This window comes from Mercenaria mercenaria, chromosome 6, assembly GCF_021730395.1.
Source record: "Mercenaria mercenaria strain notata chromosome 6, MADL_Memer_1, whole genome shotgun sequence".
Classification (NCBI taxonomy): domain Eukaryota; kingdom Metazoa; phylum Mollusca; class Bivalvia; order Venerida; family Veneridae; genus Mercenaria; species Mercenaria mercenaria.
The window spans coordinates 45,542,568-45,565,061 of record NC_069366.1 but is presented as its reverse complement, the minus strand read 5'-3'; the positions used below and the strand labels follow the sequence as shown (position 1 = coordinate 45,565,061).

Sequence of the window (22,494 nt, the reverse complement as noted above, 5' to 3'; positions counted from 1 at the left end):
TTATGCTATATACACGATAATTATAAAAACAAATGAAACTTATATTTCAAAAAGGAATTCAATCTCATTTAGGTGATTTTGAATGAACTTTAAATAGCTGCCTAACGCCGTTAGGCTTTACATTTTAGTGCATTTTAACATTTAAAGCTTTTTTTTTTATTTTCCTGGTGCCGAATTTGAATTGTACGCACGGGCGTACAGATGTATGCCAAGGTACGCCCCTGTGCTCGAATCCAACTTGGATTTCAAATAGTTCCAATAAAAAAGGGGCTTATTAGCTCAGAGAGCTATCTAAATTTACCAAATGAATGCATAAGTAAATTAACAAAAAGAAGACGTTTATCAGTGAAAAGAACTCTCTTTACATGTAGCAGATTGTATGCAATGTCAGACGGATTAAAAGAAACACAACATTATATAGACTGATTATCATTGTACGTGCTACAGATGTGCTCGGCATTAGAAATCGCCCTTTATTAAACAATGCATACCACAAATAATTCCGCGACTTTCCAGGTTTAAAAAGCGGCCGCAAAATAACAGAAAGAAAAAAATCCTCGTTTTTTCCCAGTTAAAGAGGCATTTTCATGTTCCTGTTTTTATTGCATTGCCGACCTATACTTGACATTTTGGTAGTATGTTCAAGGAAATGTTTTGCATTTCTAGAAATGTACACAAACCTTATTACTCATATGTTCAAACCCACAATTTAGCTGTCAGTTTGAAACATATTCCATAGTGTTGACTCGTCAGACAAGAAATCTCTCTTAGAAGATACGTCCCCTACTTTTCTTGGTGTTTTTGGTGGTTTATAAGTCATATAAGAACATAAGGCTAGTAATTCTTTTTTAAAATGGACGTGGTGGCTATGTGTAACAGCTCTCAGAATATTGTTAATTTTATATAGAACATAGAGCAAATTTAATTTACTACTGTACAGCCTATGTAGCCATGGTAGGGAATTTGAAAGTGATCACGTATAGTTCCGTTAGAGTAAACTCCCTTGCACAGGTTTTACACAGGTCACGGTTATACTTCAGTACCATTTTTACTAGTTAATTATATATAACGCATACCATGTGTATGGTATTAGTGAATATAGACTAAAAATAGAGAAAATTGCTCTTAACGAAGATGTGTAATACTTAAATATAACTTTTTTTTTCTCGTTTAAAGAAAGTAGCTCTACAGTACCAACTAAATCTACATGTAGATCTCTACTGATTTGAAGTGTGTATGGTATATTAAACAGTCTACTTAAAATGGAGTATAATACATGTACACGGATTACAAACAACCTCATACCGGATGGAGGTACTATTGTGTTCGATTGGGACAACACCCTAAAGTTATATGATCATACAAATAGACAAATATTTTCTAGGGTAGGAAAGGCGAGCTTGCAACGATGGAAGACTGAGAAAAATTGCGATATGTATATAATAAGCGCAATTTATCCTTCAAAAATCAATCTCGATACTCTTCTTTTTGAAGTAAATAAACTAGATTTGTTGGAATTCTTCACAAAGGAGGAAGATAAAGTTGAAGTAAAGGCGGGAAAGTTTGCCAGAAAAGGCAACATTATAATATGCGGTTATGATAAAGCAGAAATGTTCATAGAAGTGACCCAACACAACTTGAGAAGCAATTATCCCAGCGGACAAAACTATCAACCAGTAAACGATCTAGACGTTGTCGATTCTGTAGATTACCCGGATGGTGATACGGTCGATGCTGGAGTCTGCAGAGCATCGGCGGGCACGTCTAGTGACTGTTGTGTAGGTGGATCTTCGGTGAGGAGTGTTCAAAATAAGGTGGTCTTCTTTGATGACGAGGAAATCAACATTATCAACTTCAGTGCGTTAGTTCCAGATAGTAAATGTTTCCTAGTGAAATGATATATCAATATAGAATTTGTGTTGCTATATTTTAATTACAATTTTATGTACACACTAAATTTTGTGATAAGTAACGAGGAGTTCGAGGTAAAATACAGCCTAAACTGTTCAGATCACACTAAGAACAACTTGATTTTGATATTTTATTCACGGGTGAAAATCATATAGATCTATCTATCTCTCTCTCTCTCTCTCTATATATATATATATATATATATATATATATATATATATATATATATGTCTATGCATAGAAACTTAAGCCATAATTTTAACTGTAACAAGTTACATAAGAATTAATAAAAAACAACAATGACCAACAAATCAATTAATGTGGAAGAAAACTGAATTGGATATGTAGTGGAAAGTAGGGTGTATTAATAGCCGAAAGAAGCCAGCATACCGCCGAATGTCTAAAAGTTTTAACGCGTTTATCACTATTTTGCCGTTAATTCAACTGTGGCACAAACTTCTTGACAAATGAGCCGCGCCATGAGAAAACCAACATAGTGGGTATGCGACCAGCAAGGATCCAGATCAGCCTGCGCATCCGCGCAGTCTGGTCAGGATCCATGCTGTTCGCTAACGGTTTCTCTAATTGTAATAGGCTTTGAAAGCGAACAGCATCGATCCTGACCAGACTGCGTGGATGCGCAGGCTGGTCTGGATCCTTGCTGGTCGCATACCCACTATGTTGGTTTTCTCATGGCACGGCTCAAATAATCTGCATGTGTAGTATCCTAATAACCAAAAATATTGTGCAGAAGGCAGTAAACCGCTTTGATCTTTTTGAAGTAAGACAGAAAATTAACATTCTTTTTGACATTTTACTAATATCTTCCTCATACTTTCACCCATTTTTATCATTTTTCATTGTCAAATATACAATGTATACCAAACTTGGTTTAAACACTTCACGCCAATCATTGGAGAGTAGCTTTGGAGAGGCGATTGAACTCCAATTTCTAAATTGACAGCATCAATAAAACATTTATTTTTTCATGACATTTATGAACATTTATTGAATATTGACATTTTCGCAGATGGAGTTTACATACAAAATGTATTTGCATATTGAAATATTAGACAAGACCTTCGTTCACTTTTGTATTGCATGATCAACCAACTGTTTCTATATATCTAAATTTATACATATTTACAACTTTTATAATCCATTTAGTTTATCAAAATACTTTTCTAAAGTAGTTGTTTTGTAATTCTTTAGCCCTAACAAAGAAAGGAAAATAAACATAAACAAAAAAAATATAAAATGCAACAATCTGAGATCAACAACACAATAAATCCCCTAACAACTGTGTTTTTAACTTTTAAGTAATCTGTTTATAATTTATGTTATCTGCTTTGGTTTGTTGGAGTATTCTAGACATCTGCATTGCCGAAGTTTGTAACAGGTGTCAGAAGTACACACTTTTGGGTGACGCTGAACAGTCGTATAACAAAGGGATGGTGTGTGGTGGAGGGCTGCATAGACAATAAATCAGTCATAAGCTAAAAAATTTCCCCAAGCTTATAAGCGTAGCCCATTGAGACTTTGGCTGACATAATTCAATATACGTTTACTGTAATATATTATAATCATGTCTTAAATTTACACTTCCTATTCACCAATAATGGTAGATGTATACACTTTCACCCTTGAAGAATGGAAAATTATATGAAAACGACACCTGTATTAAGCTGATAAAACTCATTCATAAAAAATCAAAATCAAATGGTCTATATGTAAAAACGCATTTGTTGTCGTTGCCGCAGAAACCATTCTTGTATCCAGTTAAAAAATATTTTCACAATTTTCATGGTTGTACATAATGAATCACTATTCCGAGACGGAGTATAGGAACTCCAGCCTTATACTTGAGAAACAAACACTTTTTTGACCAAATATGTAGCACAGTGGCGGGCGAATTTAAAAAGTCTTGTATAACAGCATAATTGAGCCGTGCCATATGGCACGGCTCATATATCATATTGGATACTAGTAAACCGCTGTCATCTTTTCTTTTTATCTCCACCACTTTTTGGGCCTTTCTTTTCTCCCTGAAAATAAAATGAAGAGGAACATTATAATCATGTTCTAGCAATATTTACGTTCAGTATGTTGCATTGCCACTAGCCAAGGACTTAGTTGCTAGTTACTATAACATGCATATTTCAGTTGAAATAATATGTTTACTGTTTCATATACAGGCCCTTCGACAGTTTTGTTTCGTTTTCGACCATAGCAACAGTACAAGTTGTAAAATACAGAGTTCTAAATAAAACTAAGTGAAATCAAACTACAGACTGTGAATTAATATTTACATTCCGATGGTTATGTAAGGTAAACAACCTTCACGAACAGGCTTAGAGCAATATCTGATTCTGATGTGCTAAGTGCAAGTTGACTTGTATCAGTAACGGGTAAAAATGTTTAAAATGGTTCAACTATTTCCTTTTAAAGTTCATACTTTGCACAGCTTGATTAAATGACAAGCAAATCGTTACCTTTTCCTTGATGTATCCGCGCTCTTCCAATATTGTCCGCGTGCAGTTATTGATATGTTTAAACCTATCCGGACCTAATAATATACCTCCATACCATCTTGATACAATGACCAGGACGTTCTCCGCATTTAAAATCTGTATAAGATAAATATACATTTTACACACCTTACTTTTTATGCAGCAAAATTTATTTTCATTTTATTTACTTATTTTTTGATGCAAGAAGCCTTTGAAAAGATGCATGTGAAGCTTATCGACCGGTATATTGGTAGATTGTTGTAGCAGGCTTTCTATAGTTGTGTACTTCGGAGATGTTTTACAATTCGGCAGTGTGACCTTTTCAGACTGACATTTATCAACTAAAACGGCCCCTGTTTAAAAAATCGAACAGCTATGGAACTATAAACTTGTCTCCATGGCTGAATGGCTAAAGTAATTTAGATTTGCTTGTCCTTTGTCGCTATGGGTTCGAAACCTGCTCCCTCATGACGAATCTATTCATATATGGAAGCTATCCAGCTGGCTTTCAGATGGTTAATAGGAAAAGCGGTATTGCTAATATGCCAGCAATACTTTGTGCTGACTCGCTTGTCTGGTTATGCTGACCAAATTCAATATTGGGGTAATTCCTTCAATAGTACCGACCTGACAATCAAATATTTATCCCTGAGAGGTGTTCATGGTGCCAAATCGCACAGGGGGACAACTGTGTTTTTCCTCCTCTCTAGAAATTGGAAAGTCGCTGTATGTACTTAATTGTGCCGATAGTGAAGGAATTTGTTGAAAGTTTTATTTTCATCCTTTAAACTGGTGCATTGTGCCCACATAACACGTGCATTGTGCCCACATACGCCTAAAATATTGCAGTGGAAGGTGTATGTGGTCTTCATACAGTATCAAATATTGAAGGTCTCTACAAGACCTAGTTTATGTCATGCAAGTGACTTAAGACTTGTTTAACATGGGTAATTTGCACGGAAAGATGGATAAACATAAAATTGCAAACGTTCATTGAAGCTTATAAAAACAAAGCTACCTGCAACAAATGTAGCATTCTGGATCCAGCATGTGTTTCGCCGTCGTCTTCACAGCCCTGCAGCAGTACAGAGTGTGCGTCTTTCCGGCATATCCGGTATGCATATATGTTATGAGTAGCGTTGGCAATCTTCTTATTCTCGTATAGCTTATCAAGTACCATTTTGACCTATAGTATAAAACAGCCACTAAATTTACACGAAATCCCTCAAAGAAGTACTAGGTTTTAGTAAATCACAAAGGAAAGAAAATACCGGGGCCCGTGTAGAACCAAACGTAAGGTACAAGTTACTCTAACATGTAGTGAAAAATAATACCAGAATGCATACCTACAGCATTTTAGAAGAGACCGAAATCCCCATGGTTAAAAAGTAGATATTACAATATTACTGCGAAGTCAAATGTATTACTCATACATACAATGTTGATTTGTATTGGCGGAAGAAAAGAGTCCTACATGTGTTGATATTAATCATAAATAGCTTAAGTCTTACATAATTGAACATGTTATACAGTCAGTAAATACAAGATCTGTACAAATTTACAATAATGAAACATTACCTGGCACTTATGAAAGACCGGAGCTAAGTGAGGCTGGAAGGTACTCCGCCTGTCTGTGACACATATTCCGTGTGTAATTTCAGGACATTCCCAGCCTAGTTGTAAAAATGATAAAAAAAATTGCTTTAAAATCTTCCTTGCATCTTTCCTAAATTTACAGATTCGAAAGGGATAAGCGTATGTCTGGGGTCGTATTTATGAAGTTGTATCATACGTCTTTCCCATGTATACCTAATTCGAAAAAGTCTGAAAAATTAGAAAATCAACAACATCAGCAATCTCCTATAGTATATATTTTTATAACTGTAAAATCTGTATCAACTAGAGATGCTTTTGAGAAAAGCGCATGTCTCCCACAACTGCCCCTATGTGAAAATGTTAGTTTCTCTAGATGTTTTAGACGAGTGGATCCAATTAGATGGTCTGGATGAGTGGATCCAATCAGTAATTCAAGGGCCATAAATCAAAAGTGCCTGGGCGGATTTGGCTAGTTATCGAACTTGGGTAAGGTCTTATGGCCAAACACATTTTGTTCAAGTTTGGTGAAGATCGGATGAGAAATGTTCGACTTAGAGAGCGGACAAGAGTAAACAGACCGATTTTTTCGGTAATTCAAGGGCCGTAACTCTAAAATGCCTGGACCGATTTGGCTAGTTATCGAACTTGGCCGAGGTCTCATGGTCAAACACATTTTGTTCAAGTTTGGTGAAGATCGGATGAGAAATGTTCGACTTAGAGTGCGGACAAGAGTAAAAAGGCAGATTTTTCGATAATTCAAGGGTCGTAACTCCAAAATGCCTAAACCGATTTGGCTAGTTATCGAACTTGGCCGAGGTCTCATGGTCAAACACATTTTGTTCAAGTTTGGTGAAGATCGGATGAGAAATGTTTGATTAAGAGTGCGGACATGAGTAAAAAGGCCAATTTTTCGATAATTCAAGGGCCGTAACTCCAAAATGCCTGGACTGATTTGGCTAGTTATCAAACTTGGCCGAGGTCTCATGGTCAAACAGATTTTGTTGAAGTTTGGTGAAGATTGGATGAGAAATATTCGAATTAGTGTGCGGACAAGAGTAAAAAGACCGATTTTTGGTAATTCAAGGGCCATAACTCCAAGACGCCTGGACCGATTTGGCTAGTTATCGAATATGGCCGAGTTCTTATGGTCAAACACATTTTGTTCAAGTTTGGTGAAAATCGGATGAGAAATGTTCGACTTAGAGTGCGGACAAGCTTTGTGACAGACACACACACAGACAGACAGACAGACTGGAGTAAATCAATATGTCTCCCACACCACTGTGTGGTGGGAGACATAATGACTGTACAACATCATCATAGAGCTATGTATGTACTAACATTAATCTAAATACAAAACCCTGCTTGAAGTGGTCAAGGTCGGGTAGGGTTGCGATGTTACCTGGCAACTGGTTCCAAGCGTAATACTACATGCGAAAAGCGAGTACTTGTGATAACCGGAGGCGAATCTTAGTGTCTAAGTGACAGCATATGCATATGTCTGCTTAAGCTGGTTTGTAAAGCCGACTGCTATAATATTGTATTAGATTTTGTAAAACATAGTACGTTTGAAGTCTAATCTCCGGTGTTCTGGAGACCGGCAGCTCAGATCTTTTTACATGGTTTAAAAGCGGGGAGTAATTAACCTAACGTATGGCTCGCGCCTGACGCTTCTGAACCATTTCAAGTTCGTTGATATTTTTCGAAGTATAAGGGCTCAAAATGGTATACGCCTTGTATGCCAGTTCTTTTACTTTTTCATGGATTGTGCCGGTAATGTTTCGCATAATGAATCCCAGAGTTTGATTAGCTTTTGTTGTTATTCTTGAAATGCGAATGCTACCGCTTAGGTCTGAAGAAATCTAGTAATTTTTAGGTGACCAACAAAAATGTAAGGACTTTTCGAATTCTATGAGGCTCATGAACGGACTCGAGACCAACCAAAACCGTGCCTGCTGTTATGTTGCTTCGATCGTTGCGCTCTATGCTTCCAAATGATCTTTTTTATAGATTTTATTATTTTTATGTGCGATTAATGTGGTTTTAAGGATAGGTCTGCTGTCTTTAATTCTACCACGGTGACCATAATCCGTACAGGCTGACTATTGACCGTACCATGTTCAAAATATATTATAATCGAGGTTACACATACCGTCTCCTTGATCAGAAATGTGATCTGAATGATCTGTTGCTATCACTAAACTGTGGTCAAAATCGTCCCCATGATCTACTTCTGTTGTCAAGTTGACCTGGCGTATACCAAACAGCAATTCGTCATCTGGAAATAAAGATGACACGCGAAAACTACGGTGATCGTAACAGCAACTATACGTGAAAACTACGTGATCATTACAGCAACTATACGTGAAAACTACGTGATCATTACAGCAACTATACGTGAAAACTACGTGATTGTTAATGTAATCGTACACAACGACGACGTGACTGTTAAAGCACTTGTACACGAATATTAAATGACTGTTACAGTAATTATACATGAAAACTATATGACTTGTACAGAAATTACAGAAAAAAAAACTAAATGATTGTTAGAAAACTACGTAATTTTACTGAATTCATTAACGCGTTAGAGACTGCATGGAAATAGCAGGTAAGGTGAAAAACGGTTTTTCTGCACCCACAAAAAAAACTGATTCAACATACATCATGTATACATGCATTCACTCTGGAATTACTAACTACACATCATATAGCAAAGATTTTAAGTATTACTGTGATGTAAACAAATTATGATTTCACTCGACCTACTTCCTAAACTCAAGTTACTCCACATGGTGCATGATGGTGACCGTGTACGCATTTTCATAGCAGTAAAAACAATACCTACAAAGCATTTATTCAAGAGGAAAGAAATGCATCTAACTGTTACTTTTTACATAATTATATACCTTTACTATCAGGTGAAGTTGTTTTTGCTTGTAGAAATTCTCGTATTCTCTCCACCCACAGATAAACGATACTTTCACCAAGATTTTCACTGGAAATAAATTAATTCGAGGTTCCATATACAAAAATATGTGACAAAGAAATCATTAAAATCATTTGATAGTTTCTGATTTACCACTGTTCTTCGAGAATAGGTTTGTTTTGTTTTTTTTAAATATATACGTATAAATATTATAAGTTTTTTTTTCTTTCTAACGAAGGAAGGAAGTAATTTTACCAGTAAATGTCTGCTAAAGCTGCCTCGAGATTTCTCTTTTCATCGCCACGTAACCATGGTGCACTGGAATATCAAGTTTTTAGATCCTACTTACACAGCCATTGTGGAATTACAATCACGTATTATGTCTGTTGTTTATGTGCAGACCAAAATCCTTTCCTTTAGTTTTACAATTCCTGTTTTATACTTATGGGAGCATTTGTGTGCAGTGTCGAGGCCACCGCGTTTGTTTCACAACGGCGCCCATTCCGTAATTTAAGATGCGTGCGATTTATATTGGACGTTGGTTGTGGCAGGCGTGTGCTATGCGAAATTAGATCAACAGTCGCCGTTAACTTTGGAAAAAAAAAGTTTATTTTTTAGGTACGCCAGATTGGATAGTTTAGAAAACTACAGTTGAGTCATAAGAAAACTGCAAAATATTCTATTTCATACATTTTTGGTAAGAAACGACTGCAATTTGCGTTATTTTTTTCACTGAATTACATTAATTGACTGCTTTCAGAGTAATCGTGGAAGCCGAACATTTTAATAACTCACATTGTATTCCACACACAACTGAAAACCATGGCAGATGTTAGCAAACTGGCGCTGCATATACCGGTCTTTTATCAAACATATTCTTTTTTAGCTACGGAGTAAATCAGAACGTACACAGAGATACAGCTGTATAGGTAACACAACTGGTTGACTTACTTAAGCTGGTATTCTGGTGGAGCCTCACTCGGATAGTTTTCTGGAAGATGAACCTGAAAGTATGTATAGTAAAAGTAATCACTGAATGTGTGCCTGATATGCTGTAGCAAAACGCTGAAGAGAAGAAGTAATTCACTATTTCCGATTATAATAATCTTTCAATTACCCAAATACAATTATGTCTATGTTCGTATTCACGGCTATAGCCTGGTAAAACTCATTGTGTATGCACTAATTTTCTACGATGGTCCGGGCCACGTCAGAAAATTTTGAAGTTTGTATCACCGTAGCTGCATTTTCAGTTGCGTGACACGGTCCTGCTTGTGATGAAACTCAGGATGGGTTTGAGAGGAGTGTCAATACTGAGAGTTTTTAAAAGAAGTAACATATATGGGACTACTTGCAGCGCTTTTAATCCCTTTGTTAAACAATATTTTAGGCCTGCACGTGACTACAGGGCCTACAGGAAGCTTTGCCAATGTTATCTATCAAATAATACTTAAAACTGCTATATATTAACTGTTTAAAAGAGATAACTAATAGTCTATATATAAAACAGTAAATAAAGCAGCAATTTCATGTATTGCAGAATAACTGACAGTGAAATCTCACCTGTATACAAACTGTCCAAACTGGCTTGGTCTGCCCATCTGTTACCTCTATACAGTATATTCTATGATCTTCATCAACCACACACCATTCTTCACCATATATTGCAGACAGAGCTTCTATTTCATCTCTCTGTACATTTTGTAAATAAAATAAGTCTAACACACTATCAAGTGAAAAGTGTGGGTTAAATCATTCAAGGACTTCATCGAAATGTTTGGTTAATGTGGTCTGGCCAGATAATCTTTTTCAATATTTTAAAAAAAGTTCCCTAAATTTCTACTTTTTCGATTGTACTACCTCTGCAAATTAACCTCATAGTTGTTTTGTTAAAAAAGGCATAATTATACAAATTGCATAGCCTTAGGAGTTAACAAAACATTGGGTCTGAATACAGACTAGGTTTAACGTTAATTACTGCAACAGATGTATCATTCAATCATGCAGAGAATATTGCATAAACAATGGAATAGAATATCCATTTTTTTTTTGAAAAACGGGATGCACTTCACTGTGCGGCTAGATTCTACTTAAGCCTAATTACATATAATAGGTACATTAGCTATATAATGTCAGATAGCTTATATGTGATAAACTGTATGCAAATATATAAAATCTTGGTGAGAATAAGAAAAAAGAGATAAAGTATTTTTGGAACAGTTACAGGACGTGTAGGTATAGCGTGATAACTCTTAAGGTATGGACACTATAAGTAGAATATCATAAAATAAGCCACTTTGATAGGCCAAATAAGTAAAGCTATGCTTAGACTTAACTTTGAGCCGTCTTACGAAGATGAATAGATACTGTCATCTGTTACATGCAAGATAGAATAAAAAAGAAAGCAAACAAGTACAACATAAGCTCACGTGATCTTTCGAGTGGAGTGTGCTTCAACTATTATCATACATTTAAAGAAAAACTCCAATAAGCTGTAGTATGAAATTTACCTGTAAAGACGAATTATCTTCAGCTGACATACTTCTACTTTTGTTTTGACGATTACGTGGGCGCAGACATGTTTACGTCACGTGGTACTGTCACATGATCACTCATACTCTTCACTTGAAAACCACAATTACTAACAAGGAAATGAATACTTGTCCGCATTTCTTTACAAAATAACAAGTATTCTGCAGTAACTAAGTATGTTGGACAATCCACAGACAGAGGAAGAGAATTTACAAGTGCTGCAGACAGATTTGTATGAACTGACAAAAGACTATGGCCAGTATTTACAGGTGGATGCTTCAAAAGAGGTTGGTCAAAATCTAGCTAAAAAAATCAGCTCAGATTATATGCTGTTATGATGATATGGATAGGATGATTGGTGTATATAAGATAATTTATTGAGTCTGGGACTAGAAAACCAGCTCTGCAGAACAAGGTTTAGCCTTTAATATATACTCATTAGTCTAATCAGGATGACTTATTTTATGATATGATATTTAAAAGTTGATTTCCCTCTGGACAGCAACAGTTAAAAGTTATCAGTCTGTCCCTAAAAATATCCTAGTATTTTAACTAAATATTATATTATTATATTATATTATATTATTATACCAGGTTTATATAGCACCCTTTTCATGATCAATTTCACGTTCAAAGGCGCTTTACATAGTTCAAATGCAGCCACACAGGGCGCATAATTCATCCTCTACTAGTACAGACACAGAGCGATCTGACCAGAGGGACAGACTGAGACAAAGTCCCCATGACAGAGAGATCAGAAATCAGATACAGGCTTGTCCGACTTAGCCGAGCTCGTTGCGAATAGACAGCCTGGTTCTTTAACATGCCCAGTGTATAGCACTCATACACTCAAGGATTGCCTGGGTTCCTGACAAAAATGTCGGCATTGCCCCCCTTAAATCAGATGGTCTTACCTACACAGACCCCATCCAAAAGGCTACTATCTTAAACAAACAATTTGAATCTGTCTTTTCCCCTCCCCAGCCCCTTAGTCTGAAGCATATATGTTCCAACGTCCTCTCATCCCCAGTCTCCATGATGAATAAGATCCAGGTCACCACTGAAGGTGTGGAAAAACTGCTCTATGGCCTATCCCCACATAAAGCCTCAGGACCTGATGAATTATCCCCACGCATCCTAAAAGAACTCCACCATGAAATTGCTCCTGTACTTGCCCATATAGACAGGTTATCTCTCGAATCTGGCCTAGTACCCAGTGATTGGAAAAAAGCCACCGTAGCCCCCGTATTTAAAAAAGGTCCCAAGTCTAAACCTAGTAACTATCGCCCAATTTCCCTAACTTGCATTGCTTCCAAACTCCTTGAACACATTGTTGTTTCCAATCTTATGACCTATTTTGACAAGCATAAGCTACTTAGCCAGTTCCAGCACGGCTTTAGATCAGGTCACAGTTGTGAGACTCAGCTCATTAATTTCACTCAGGAACTTTACAATAACACTGAACAGGGTCAACAAACAGATGTTATTGTCATGGACTTCTCCAAGGCGTTTGACAAGGTCGATCACATTAGACTAATTTATAAACTACAAAGCCTTGGTGTCAACCCACAAGTTACCAAATGGGTCAAATCTTTCCTGTCCAATCGCTCCCAGAAAGTCGCTGTTGATGGTCATTTTTCCAGTGAACTTCCTGTACTGTCTGGAGTTCCCCAGGGGTCTGTTCTTGGGCCCTGTCTCTTCCTGGTATATATCAATGACTTACCAGATTCCGTCAAATGTAACGCAAGAATGTTTGCAGATGACACCATAATATACCTTACCATCAACTCCATTTCAGATAGTATATCTCTGCAACAAGACCTCATTAGCTTAGAAACCTGGGAGAAGACATGGTCCATGGAGTTCAACCCGGACAAGTGTGAAGTCCTTAGAATTTTTAGAAAGAAAAATCCTGTAGTCTACCCCTACAAACTTCACAACATAGAGTTAAAAACTTGTGAGGCAGCTAAATACTTAGGCATAACCATTTCCAAAGATCTAAACTGGTCCAAACACATTGACAATATCACCTCCAAAGCAACTTCCACTCTTCGCTTCATACAACGAAATGTCAAAACTGACAATAAAAAGGTCAAAATTGCTGCCTATAACACCTATGTCCGCCCTCAACTTGAGTACTGTTCAAGCGTCTGGCATCCTTGGCAAAAAACCTTACTAGCAAAGTCGAAAATGTCCAAAGGTCAGCTGCTAGGTACGTCATGTATGACTACAGTTACACCAGTAGTGTTACACAAATGCTGAAAACCTTAGAATGGAATACACTCCAATATAGAAGGTTACACAATTCATTAGTAATGTTTTATAAAATAAGGACCCAGACAGTTGCAGTCGACCAATCTCATCTTATTCCAACTAGAAACCTAAATTACTTAATCCCCATGTCTCACACTCAGTACTTTTCTAACTCCTACTTCCCTAGGACCATCCGACTCTGGAACTCCCTATCAACTTATGTTAAATCTAGCCCCAGTCTCAGTATCTTTAGGGAGAGGCTGGCGGTGGTCAGTATGTAATTCTGTTGCCTCTGTCCCATTTTAACTGTAGCATACTGTCTTTTTTAGCTTTTATTCTTTTAACATTGTAACATATCAGTTCTTTAACAACTGTTTCTCTGACAGCGCCGCCCAGTGATAGTCGGAAATCGACGGTTGGGTGAAAGATGTAGATGTACACCTCTAGTTGGGTGGGAAACACTGAAAAGCGTTTCTGAAAATTCCTGAGTAGCTGCCGGGGATCGACAGGATTGGAAGGCCAGTGTTCAAACCACTGAGCTGTCCGTCCACCACATATGAAACTAAACACCATTATATAGGACTGGTACAAGGGCTAAAGAACAAAATTTTTTGTCTTATTTATAATGTGTTCTATGTCAATTTATACATTTTTATCTGAGTTAATACTTTCATTTGCTTAGCTAATAGGTAGCACATGTAATATCCCTTTAATGCTATTATAATATGAAATATTGTATGCATGTATTGGCTTGGCAAGTGTTAATGCTCATTCTGACAAAGAAACAAGATACACTTTCCTTTTCATGGAAATGATGAAAAATTGAATCTTAATTGCCATGGCTTTTTTCCTCTGAAATTTAGTATCTCAGTCACTTACAATTGGTAACGTTTAGAAACTTTGAAATAAAATGCATTTATTATAAAAGTGCATAGATCAATACATGAGATTTTCTTTGGGTTTCATTTGATTTATGTGCAAAAGATGTAAACAAGATGAAAAATGCTTCGTCATTAAATGGTATTGATAACATTCATGAACTTTGGATTTCATTGTGATATTGCATACGTACCTTCGAGTTTCTGATCTAGCTGACTGCAACTGCAGCTTTGTACAACTAATGAAAGCCAACACATAAAATGTAAACATCCTGTAAGTTCACTAGCTTAACCCTTAAATTAGCCTGCTGGCGGCAAGTGATTCTGCCTTTGCGACCAGTGCAGACCAAGATCAGCCTGCATATCTGTGGACATTTGAGTCTGATCATGGTTTGCACTGTTCGCTATTCAGTCGGTACCTTTTTTGTAAGCACCCCTTTTAACTGTTAATGGTACTGTCCAAATTGAAAGATGGACAAGTTCATTATAGAAAGATAGCAGGGTTAGGGTTAATATACTTTTGTTATTCTCATGTTAACTTTTTTCAGAGACAGGCTTTCTACAACAGTATAGAAGAGATGTTAACAAAACTGGATGAGTTTGGTGGTTTAGTTGACACAGTAAGTTAAATATTACTTACTGAAATTTCTATAATCTTTCATTATTAAAGTGATTATCTCTTATTGTAAGTTTCAGACTTAGCAGACTCTATGTCTGTCATTAAACTGCTTGCACAATTTTCCATTTTGTTTTCTCAGTAACATTACATACTAGTATGATACTACATGCAAGCATCATAATTTTCTCAAATATGTAGCTTAAGTAGTGATAAAAATTGCAACAATTTTAACACATAGTGCAGTCACTTTTATTTGAAATTCATAAACTTTTTTTAGAATAGAAGTTATTCTTTATAGGTCAAATAGCATCATGTAAAAATATCATTTTCAGAACAAACATAAAATTTGATGATTTTGTGTTAAGCTTTAAGGATTTTCTCTTGAAATCCTTAAATTTTGAAGTTCCTTATATGTTGCATTTCTTTTACGTTTTACACCAGATCAGAAGTGACACAAGTTTATGTGTAGATAAAAATGTTCGAGAGATACAGGCAAAGTGTGCGGACATGAAACAAATTTTTACACGAATTGACCAACTGGAGGTAAGTGTCTAATTTTTTCAGAGCATTTTTCTTTGTCATATAATAATGTTGCCATTAGTAATATATGCTTTAACTTTATCCCAGATTCATGTGAAGAAGCTAGCAGTTACTTGCTGAGAACAGCTTGGTACTGATACAAAATCCAGGAACACTCATTAGGTTATGTGCCCACCATTTCATAACTAAAATACTGTTGAAAAATGGTGCTAAGCCCAAAACAAACAAGCAAATGGATTTGGTCCCTGTCATCATTGGGGGAGACATACTGTTTTTGCCCTGTCTGTCCGTCCATCACACTTCATTTCAAATCAATAACTGGAGAACCATTTGACCTAGGATCTTCAAACTTTATAGGGTGATAGGGCTTACGGATTAGATAATACCTATAGTTTTTCGAGTCATTAGATCAAAGGTCAAGATCACAGGGCCTTAACATGGAAAAATGTTCCCGATCAATGACTTGAGCACCACTTGACTCGGAATGTTTAAACTTCATAGGATGATTGGACATGCAGAGTAGAATGATGATCCTATAGATTTTGGGGTCACTCGATCAAAGATCAAGGTCACATGGGCCAGAACATGGAAACCCGTTTCCATTCTATAACTTGAGAACCATTCGACCCAGAACCTTCAAACTTCATTATGTTGATAGGACTTACAGAGTAGATGACCCCTATTAGTTTTGGGGCCACTCGACCAAAGGTGAAGGTAACAGGGCCAGATCATGGAAACCTGTTTTTGAAGGGCCAGTACAAAGAAAACTGTTTCTGATCCATAACTAGAGAAACGCTGACCCAGAACATTGAAACTTCACAGGATGATTGGACATGGCTAGTAAATAACCATATTGATCTTGGGGCCATTCATTCAGAGGTAAAGGTCACATGGGCCAGAGCATGGAAAGCCATTTCCAACCCATAACTTGAGGAACATTGCAACTTGATAGGATGATTAGACATGCCAAATAAATGGTTCCAGTTGCATTCCAGTCACTTTAATAGCAAACCATCAGTGTCTCTTTGGCTTTTGCTCCTGTCCCCTACTGGCTTCTTGCCAATTTCTACTTAATTATGCTTTGGGGGAGATACATGCTTTTCTACAAAAGCATCTTCAAGTTAACTAAAGTGACTTTCTCATATATTTCCTCTAAAAAATTGTTCAAATTGTTTTTTGAATTGCATTTGGAATAAACTATATAATTATGACCCCTAGTGTTTTTTTGGGTCAGTAGGTCAAGGTCACAGTGACAAAGGTCAAGGTCACAGTGACAAAAACACTTTCGCTTCCAGCTGTTAAACTTCACAGGATGATTGCCAGTGATCAACAGGATGATTGCCTGTGATCAAGAGATGACCTTTATTGTTTTTGAGTTCAGTAGGAGAAAGTTCAAGGTCACATTGAGACTGAAAATGGTTTCCTAAATAAGTAAAGCATGCTTTGGTCTAGAATCGTCAAACTTCATAGAATGGTTGTTGTGGTCAGAATATGACTGTTGTTATTTTGGAGGCCAGGTTGTCAAAGACCTAGGTCACAGATGACTATTATGTTTGAGGTTATTTAGGCAAAGGTCAAAGTCACAACATACAAAATAACATACCTAGTTACCTCTGACAGGCCATCATGATGGTGGGAGTATGTGTGTTATATAAACAGCTCTTGCTATTGTACGATATGTTAGCATTTGTACATGTTATTTGGAGTAGGCATTTGTACATGTTCTTTGTACTGTTTGTAAGTGTTTGTACAAGTTATGTTATTTTGTATTATTTGTAGGCATTTGTACATGTTATTTTTTCTATTTGTAGGCATTTGTACATGGCATTTTGTACTATTTGTAAGCATTTGTGCATGTTTTTTGTACTTTTTGTAGGCATTTGTACATGTTATTTTGTATTATTTGTAAGTATTTGTACAAGTCATGTTATTTTTCTATTTGTAGGCATTTGTACATGTTATTTTGTACTACTTGTAAGCATTTGTACATGTTTTTGTACTTTTTGTAGGAATTTGTACATGTTATTTTGTACTATTTGTAGGCATTTGTGCAAATTGTACGTGAAGATGTGAACAGTATGGAAGAATGTGTAAACAAGGCTGAGAATGAAATGGGATCCTTTAGTAGCTTCAGGAAAATGTTCTCCTCTTTAGTTGGTGGTGTAAGTATATGAGCCGCGCCATGGGAAAACCAACATAGTGGGTATGCGACCAGCATGGATCCAGACCAGCCTGCGCATCCGCGCAGTCTGGTCAGGATCCATGCTGTTCGCTAACAGTTTCTCCAATTCCAATAGGCTTTAAAAGCGAACAGCATGGAGCCTGACCAGACTGCGCGGATGCGCAGGCTGGTCTGGATCCATGCTGGTCGCATACCCACTATGTTGGTTTTCTCATGGCACGGCTCATATCTTTTTTCAGCTTATTTTCAGATATGTTAAAGTTTTCCTGTGTTTGCAGTTAACTGAATTTTAGGAGAGTACTTCAAACATATTTCTGCTATCATGTTTGCATGTCTCATTGTTGTCTCTTCTGAATTGTTTATCAGTTAATTTTTTTTAAACCTTTTTTTTGTAAAGTGTAGGTGATCACTTCAAATACAATGCAAAATATAAGTTGCATTCTTGAGATATTATTTAAGAAATAATTTATAGCAGAAGAGTGTTTTAACACTATTTATGCACGATGGGTGGTTATACGTCGGGTGTAATAATTTCACGAGGGCGCAGCCCGAGTGCAATTATTTGTACGACGTATTACCGCCCGAATGTATAAATAGTGTTAAGACATGGTTTTGCTATAAATTATTTCGATTCTAATATGCCCTTGATCCAAAACAGTAGGTAAAATAGAGTAGTGCTCTTTCTTGGTCGCAACAAAAACATTGACATCACCGCACGTTAACGTGACGTCATTCTAGCATAAGAGTGTTTTAACAGAGAAAAGCATATCAGAATGTTCTTTAGCCTCATACATTATATTGATTAACATTTTCTATGAAATTAGGGCTGAAGCATTAATGTATGTTAAACTTTTTTGGTCCCATTTGTATTAAACTATCATGTTTTTGTGACTGTTGTTCTTATAGCTAAAGATTCCTTTTCAAAATTTCAGCACATAAGAAAATTTATTCCTAGAAACTGAATATGTAAAAATTGTTAAAGAGTTACAAGCAAAGTGAAATCTAGTTAATATCTAAATCTTAAACTTGAAATACTGAAGAATAAAGCCGGTTTCCATCAAACTGTTCATCATATTTGTCTGTGTGGGTGGAAGCAAAGATCTGTATATTATGATGGTTATGTGGTTGGAATAATTATAAACAAGGGTCAGTCAGGTTTTCTACAGCATCAACTGTTTATGCTATGATATTGTTGCATTCAGATTATTTTGTGCATCATGAGAAAAACCTTAGATCGAACATTCCTTTTTAGCTCGACTATTCGGAGAATAGGGGGGCTATACTACTCGCCCCAGCGTCGGCGTGACCCTTCTTGGTTAAAGTTTTTCGGTAACCTTTGTTTTTCTGTCATTTCTTTGTTACTATTGCTTATATCTTACTGTAACTTCACATAAACATTGTCCAGAACACAAACAATGTATGTGTAGGGGCTGAGCCCATTATACCCAAGGTCAAGGTCACCAAGCTGTTATACTTAGTTTATTTTTAAGGTTAAAGTTTTTCGGCAACCTTTGTTTTTCTGTCATATCTTTGTAAATATTGCTTATATCTTACTGTAACTTCACATAAACATTGTCCAGTACGCAAACAAATTATGTGTAGGGGTTGAGCCCATTATACCAAAGGTCAAGGTCACCAATGTGTTGTACTTAGGTTATTTTTAAGGTTAAAGTTTCTCGGCAACCTTTGTTTTTCTGTCATATCTTTGTTACTATTGCTTATATCTTACTGTAACTTCACATAAACATTGTCAAGTATGCAAACAAAGTATGTACAGGGACTGGGCCCATTTTATCCACGGTCAAGGTCACCAAGGTCTTATACTTAGGTTGCTTTTGAGGTTAAAGTTTTTCGGCAACCTTTGTTTTTCTGTCGTTACTTTGTTACTTTTGCTTATACCTTACTGAAATTTCTCATAAACATTGTCCGGCATACAAACATAATAAATGCAGGGGCTGGGCCCATTATACCCAAGGTCAAGGTCACCAAGGAGTTATACTTGGAATTATTTTCATGTTAAATTTTTTGAAAGCTTTATTAATAGGCATATCTTTGGTACTTTAAAAGTTGATGACTTGAAATTAAAAAGATTTGTTTATAATCTTCATCTGCATGTGTGGTTACATACCCCATAACTCTAATTGTATTTTTGACAGAATTATGTCCCTTTTGTACTTAAATTTTTTTTGCAATCTTCGCTTTCTGGATATTACTTTAATGCAATATAAGATAAAGACTTGAAAGTTAAAGTGTATCTTTATCACCATCATCTGCATGTGTGGTAACAATCCCCATAACTCTGTTTGTATTTTTGCAAATTATGCCCCTTTTATACTTAAATCTTTTAACTAACTTCGTTTTCTGGACATAACTTTAGTACTATAATATTATTATAAGATAATGACTTGAAACTCAAAATATATCATTACCATCATCATCTGCATTTGTTGTAACAATCCTAATAACACTAATTTGTATATTTGAAGGAATTATGCTCCTTGGTGTATCTTCCTTTTTTGTAGAGGTCTCTTATTCAGACATACATTGAATGTATGTCTGAATAAGAGACCTCTACTAAAAAAGGAAGATACACCAAGGGGCATAATTCCTTCAAATACAGTTTCAGTTATTTTCAGTTATGAAGCATTTAGTATGATTTAACATTTGTGGATAATGGTGTTTTCTGCTGCAATCTAAGCATTTGAAATACCTTAAAGTCCAAAAGCTTCAGGGGGCTTTGCCCCCTGTGAACCCCACCAAAGCCCTGTCATGGACACGCGAATGGGCGTGCGAGACTATATTGTTAATATCTTAAGAAATGATATAAATTATGGTTAAAAATAAATTTATCCTTGATGCACTGTTTTGCTTATTATTACACAAGGACAGACCATTCAGTTAATGGTGTTTTCTGCTGCAATCTAAGCATTTGATATACCCTAAAGCCCAAAAGCTTCAGGGGGCAAAGCCCCCTTTAAACCCCACCAAAGCCCTGTCGTGGACACGCTACTGAGCATGCGAGCCTCTTCGATCCACGATGTAAAAATTTGGCTCAGACTTTTTTCAACCCAGCGCTAGGCCTCATTCATTTTACTGTCAAATCCCAGAATAGTGGAGCGCGCGGTCTTACGGACAGCTCTTGTTATTAGAGTGTATTCAATTTATTATGAAATCTAGTTTTTGGCACTACTATTTGAAGATTAAGGAGGGCTATTGTACCCTTTGCTGTTGCTGTTGCATCCAGCTTAAAGTTTTATGTCAAGCTTCTCAGTGTCACTACAAATGCCCCTAGTATCATCAAACTTCACATACGGATTGGATTTGGTAGGGAGCATACATCTAGTACCTTAATGTCTGGTATCCTAAAGGTCATTGTCACTAAGGTCAAATATTGTAATAGTACTGGTTAAAGTTTTATGGCATGCTTCTTAATTTGAGCCGCGCCATGAGAAAACCAGCATAGTGGCTTTGCGACCAGCATGGATCCAGACCAGCCTGCGCATCCGTGCAGTCTGGTCAGGATCCATGCTGTTCGCTTTCAAGGCCTATTGCAATTAGAGAAACTGTTAGCGAACAGCATGGATCCTGACCAGACTGTGCGGATGTGCAGGCTGGTCTGGATGCTGGTCGCAAAGCCACTATGTTGATTTTCTCATGGCGCGGCTCATATCTTCCTACCTTTTGACCCTGTTGTCATCAAACTTCACATAAAGGTTAGGTAGTGGGCAGACATGCCTTAGTTTTAATAGGGTCAGAAGCCTCAAAGGTCAAGGTCACTAGGGTCAAACATTGTTGTAGAGCTGCTTAAAGTTTTTAAGTAGTAATATCTTGGTAAACATTTTGAAATAGTCAAGAAAGGTGCTGTCTTTCTGGTATCTTGTTTTACTCTTGGACTGAAACTGCTCAGAGCATTGAATCTGTGTTCTACATTTCTCTGTTTCAGAAGAAGTCGGGCCAGAATAAGGAGGAAAGGACAGAGTTTGTTGCTCCAGAAATATTTGTAACAGAACAATATTTGCATCCTGCATCAAATACTCAACAGATAGATCCTGAAGTACCAGAAGTCGATAAAAGTCAAGACATTCCAGATCCTGTAATGCCAGAAGTGGATAAAAGTCAAGATATTCCAAATGTTAAACCACCTGCAGACACTTAAGGAAATTTGTCTCTTCTTGAATAAAAGCTACTGTGATTTTAAAATTGAAAATACTGATAGGAAAAAAGTGTTAGAGTGTACAGTTACTGTAGGAAGAAAAACAACGGATACATAGTTGTAGTTAGTAAGTGATAAAGGTAGAAAATATACACCAGGATACCAAATAAATTAGAAATGGAAAACTTAAATATCTTAAGTACCTTAAATAGAAATTATAGGTACCACTACAGAAGCACGCTGTAGAGAAATCACTTAGAAAACAATTTGAAAAAATTTAATCTTTTAGCTCTTGTCTTAATTTCAGAGCTTTTGGCATTGTACTGTGATTCTGATTATATGTTTTATGTTGTATTGTTGAATAAATTCTTTTAAAGTTTAACCCTTAGCC

The 22,494-nt window shown here is 36.4% G+C and overlaps 3 protein-coding genes across 3 annotated transcripts; 2 read left to right on the top strand and 1 right to left on the bottom strand.

Annotated features, from left to right (window-relative positions):
• Positions 1-1,004: 1,004 nt before the first annotated feature.
• Positions 1,005-2,092, top strand: LOC123550154 (uncharacterized). The gene has a single exon (XM_045338591.2). It carries the CDS (start codon positions 1,263-1,265, stop codon positions 1,896-1,898), a length of 636 nt encoding a protein of 211 aa, XP_045194526.2. The 5' UTR covers positions 1,005-1,262; the 3' UTR covers positions 1,899-2,092.
• Positions 2,093-2,991: 899 nt separating this feature from the next.
• On the bottom strand, positions 2,992-11,569 carry LOC123549042 (protein IMPACT-like). Its single transcript, XM_045336816.2, has 10 exons — positions 11,457-11,569; positions 10,510-10,638; positions 9,898-9,950; positions 9,202-9,264; positions 8,927-9,015; positions 8,170-8,295; positions 6,000-6,094; positions 5,440-5,607; positions 4,404-4,538; positions 2,992-3,956 (listed from the first exon to the last, which is right to left on the bottom strand). The coding sequence occupies exons 1-10, from the start codon at positions 11,484-11,486 to the stop codon at positions 3,909-3,911; spliced, it is 936 nt and encodes a 311-aa protein (XP_045192751.2). The 5' UTR covers positions 11,487-11,569; the 3' UTR covers positions 2,992-3,908.
• On the top strand, positions 11,565-22,457 carry LOC123549043 (biogenesis of lysosome-related organelles complex 1 subunit 4-like). The gene is made up of 5 exons (XM_045336817.2): positions 11,565-11,765; positions 15,158-15,229; positions 15,670-15,771; positions 17,811-17,930; positions 21,894-22,457. Exons 1-5 carry the CDS (start codon positions 11,655-11,657, stop codon positions 22,104-22,106), a joined length of 618 nt encoding a protein of 205 aa, XP_045192752.2. The 5' UTR covers positions 11,565-11,654; the 3' UTR covers positions 22,107-22,457.
• Positions 22,458-22,494: the final 37 nt, after the last annotated feature.

What these genes read in the sequence shown, in the direction of transcription:
- LOC123549043 (XM_045336817.2), top strand. Translation starts at nt 11,655, where the DNA reads ATGTTGGACAATCCACAGACAGAGGAAGAGAATTTACAAGTGCTGCAG. An exon ending in TTGGTGGTTTAGTTGACACA is followed by an intron (nt 15,230 to 15,669) that starts GTAAGTTAAATA and finishes GTTTTACACCAG; the next exon opens with ATCAGAAGTGACACAAGTTT. An exon ending in TCTCCTCTTTAGTTGGTGGT is followed by an intron (nt 17,931 to 21,893) that starts GTAAGTATATGA and finishes TCTCTGTTTCAG; the next exon opens with AAGAAGTCGGGCCAGAATAA.
- LOC123550154 (XM_045338591.2), top strand. Translation starts at nt 1,263, where the DNA reads ATGGAGTATAATACATGTACACGGATTACAAACAACCTCATACCGGAT.
- LOC123549042 (XM_045336816.2), bottom strand. Translation starts at nt 11,486, where the DNA reads ATGTCAGCTGAAGATAATTCGTCTTTACAG. An exon ending in AAGATAATTCGTCTTTACAG is followed by an intron (nt 10,639 to 11,456) that starts GTAAATTTCATA and finishes CAAAATGTACAG; the next exon opens with AGAGATGAAATAGAAGCTCT. An exon ending in GAATGCTACATTTGTTGCAG is followed by an intron (nt 4,539 to 5,439) that starts GTAGCTTTGTTT and finishes TATCTTATACAG; the next exon opens with ATTTTAAATGCGGAGAACGT.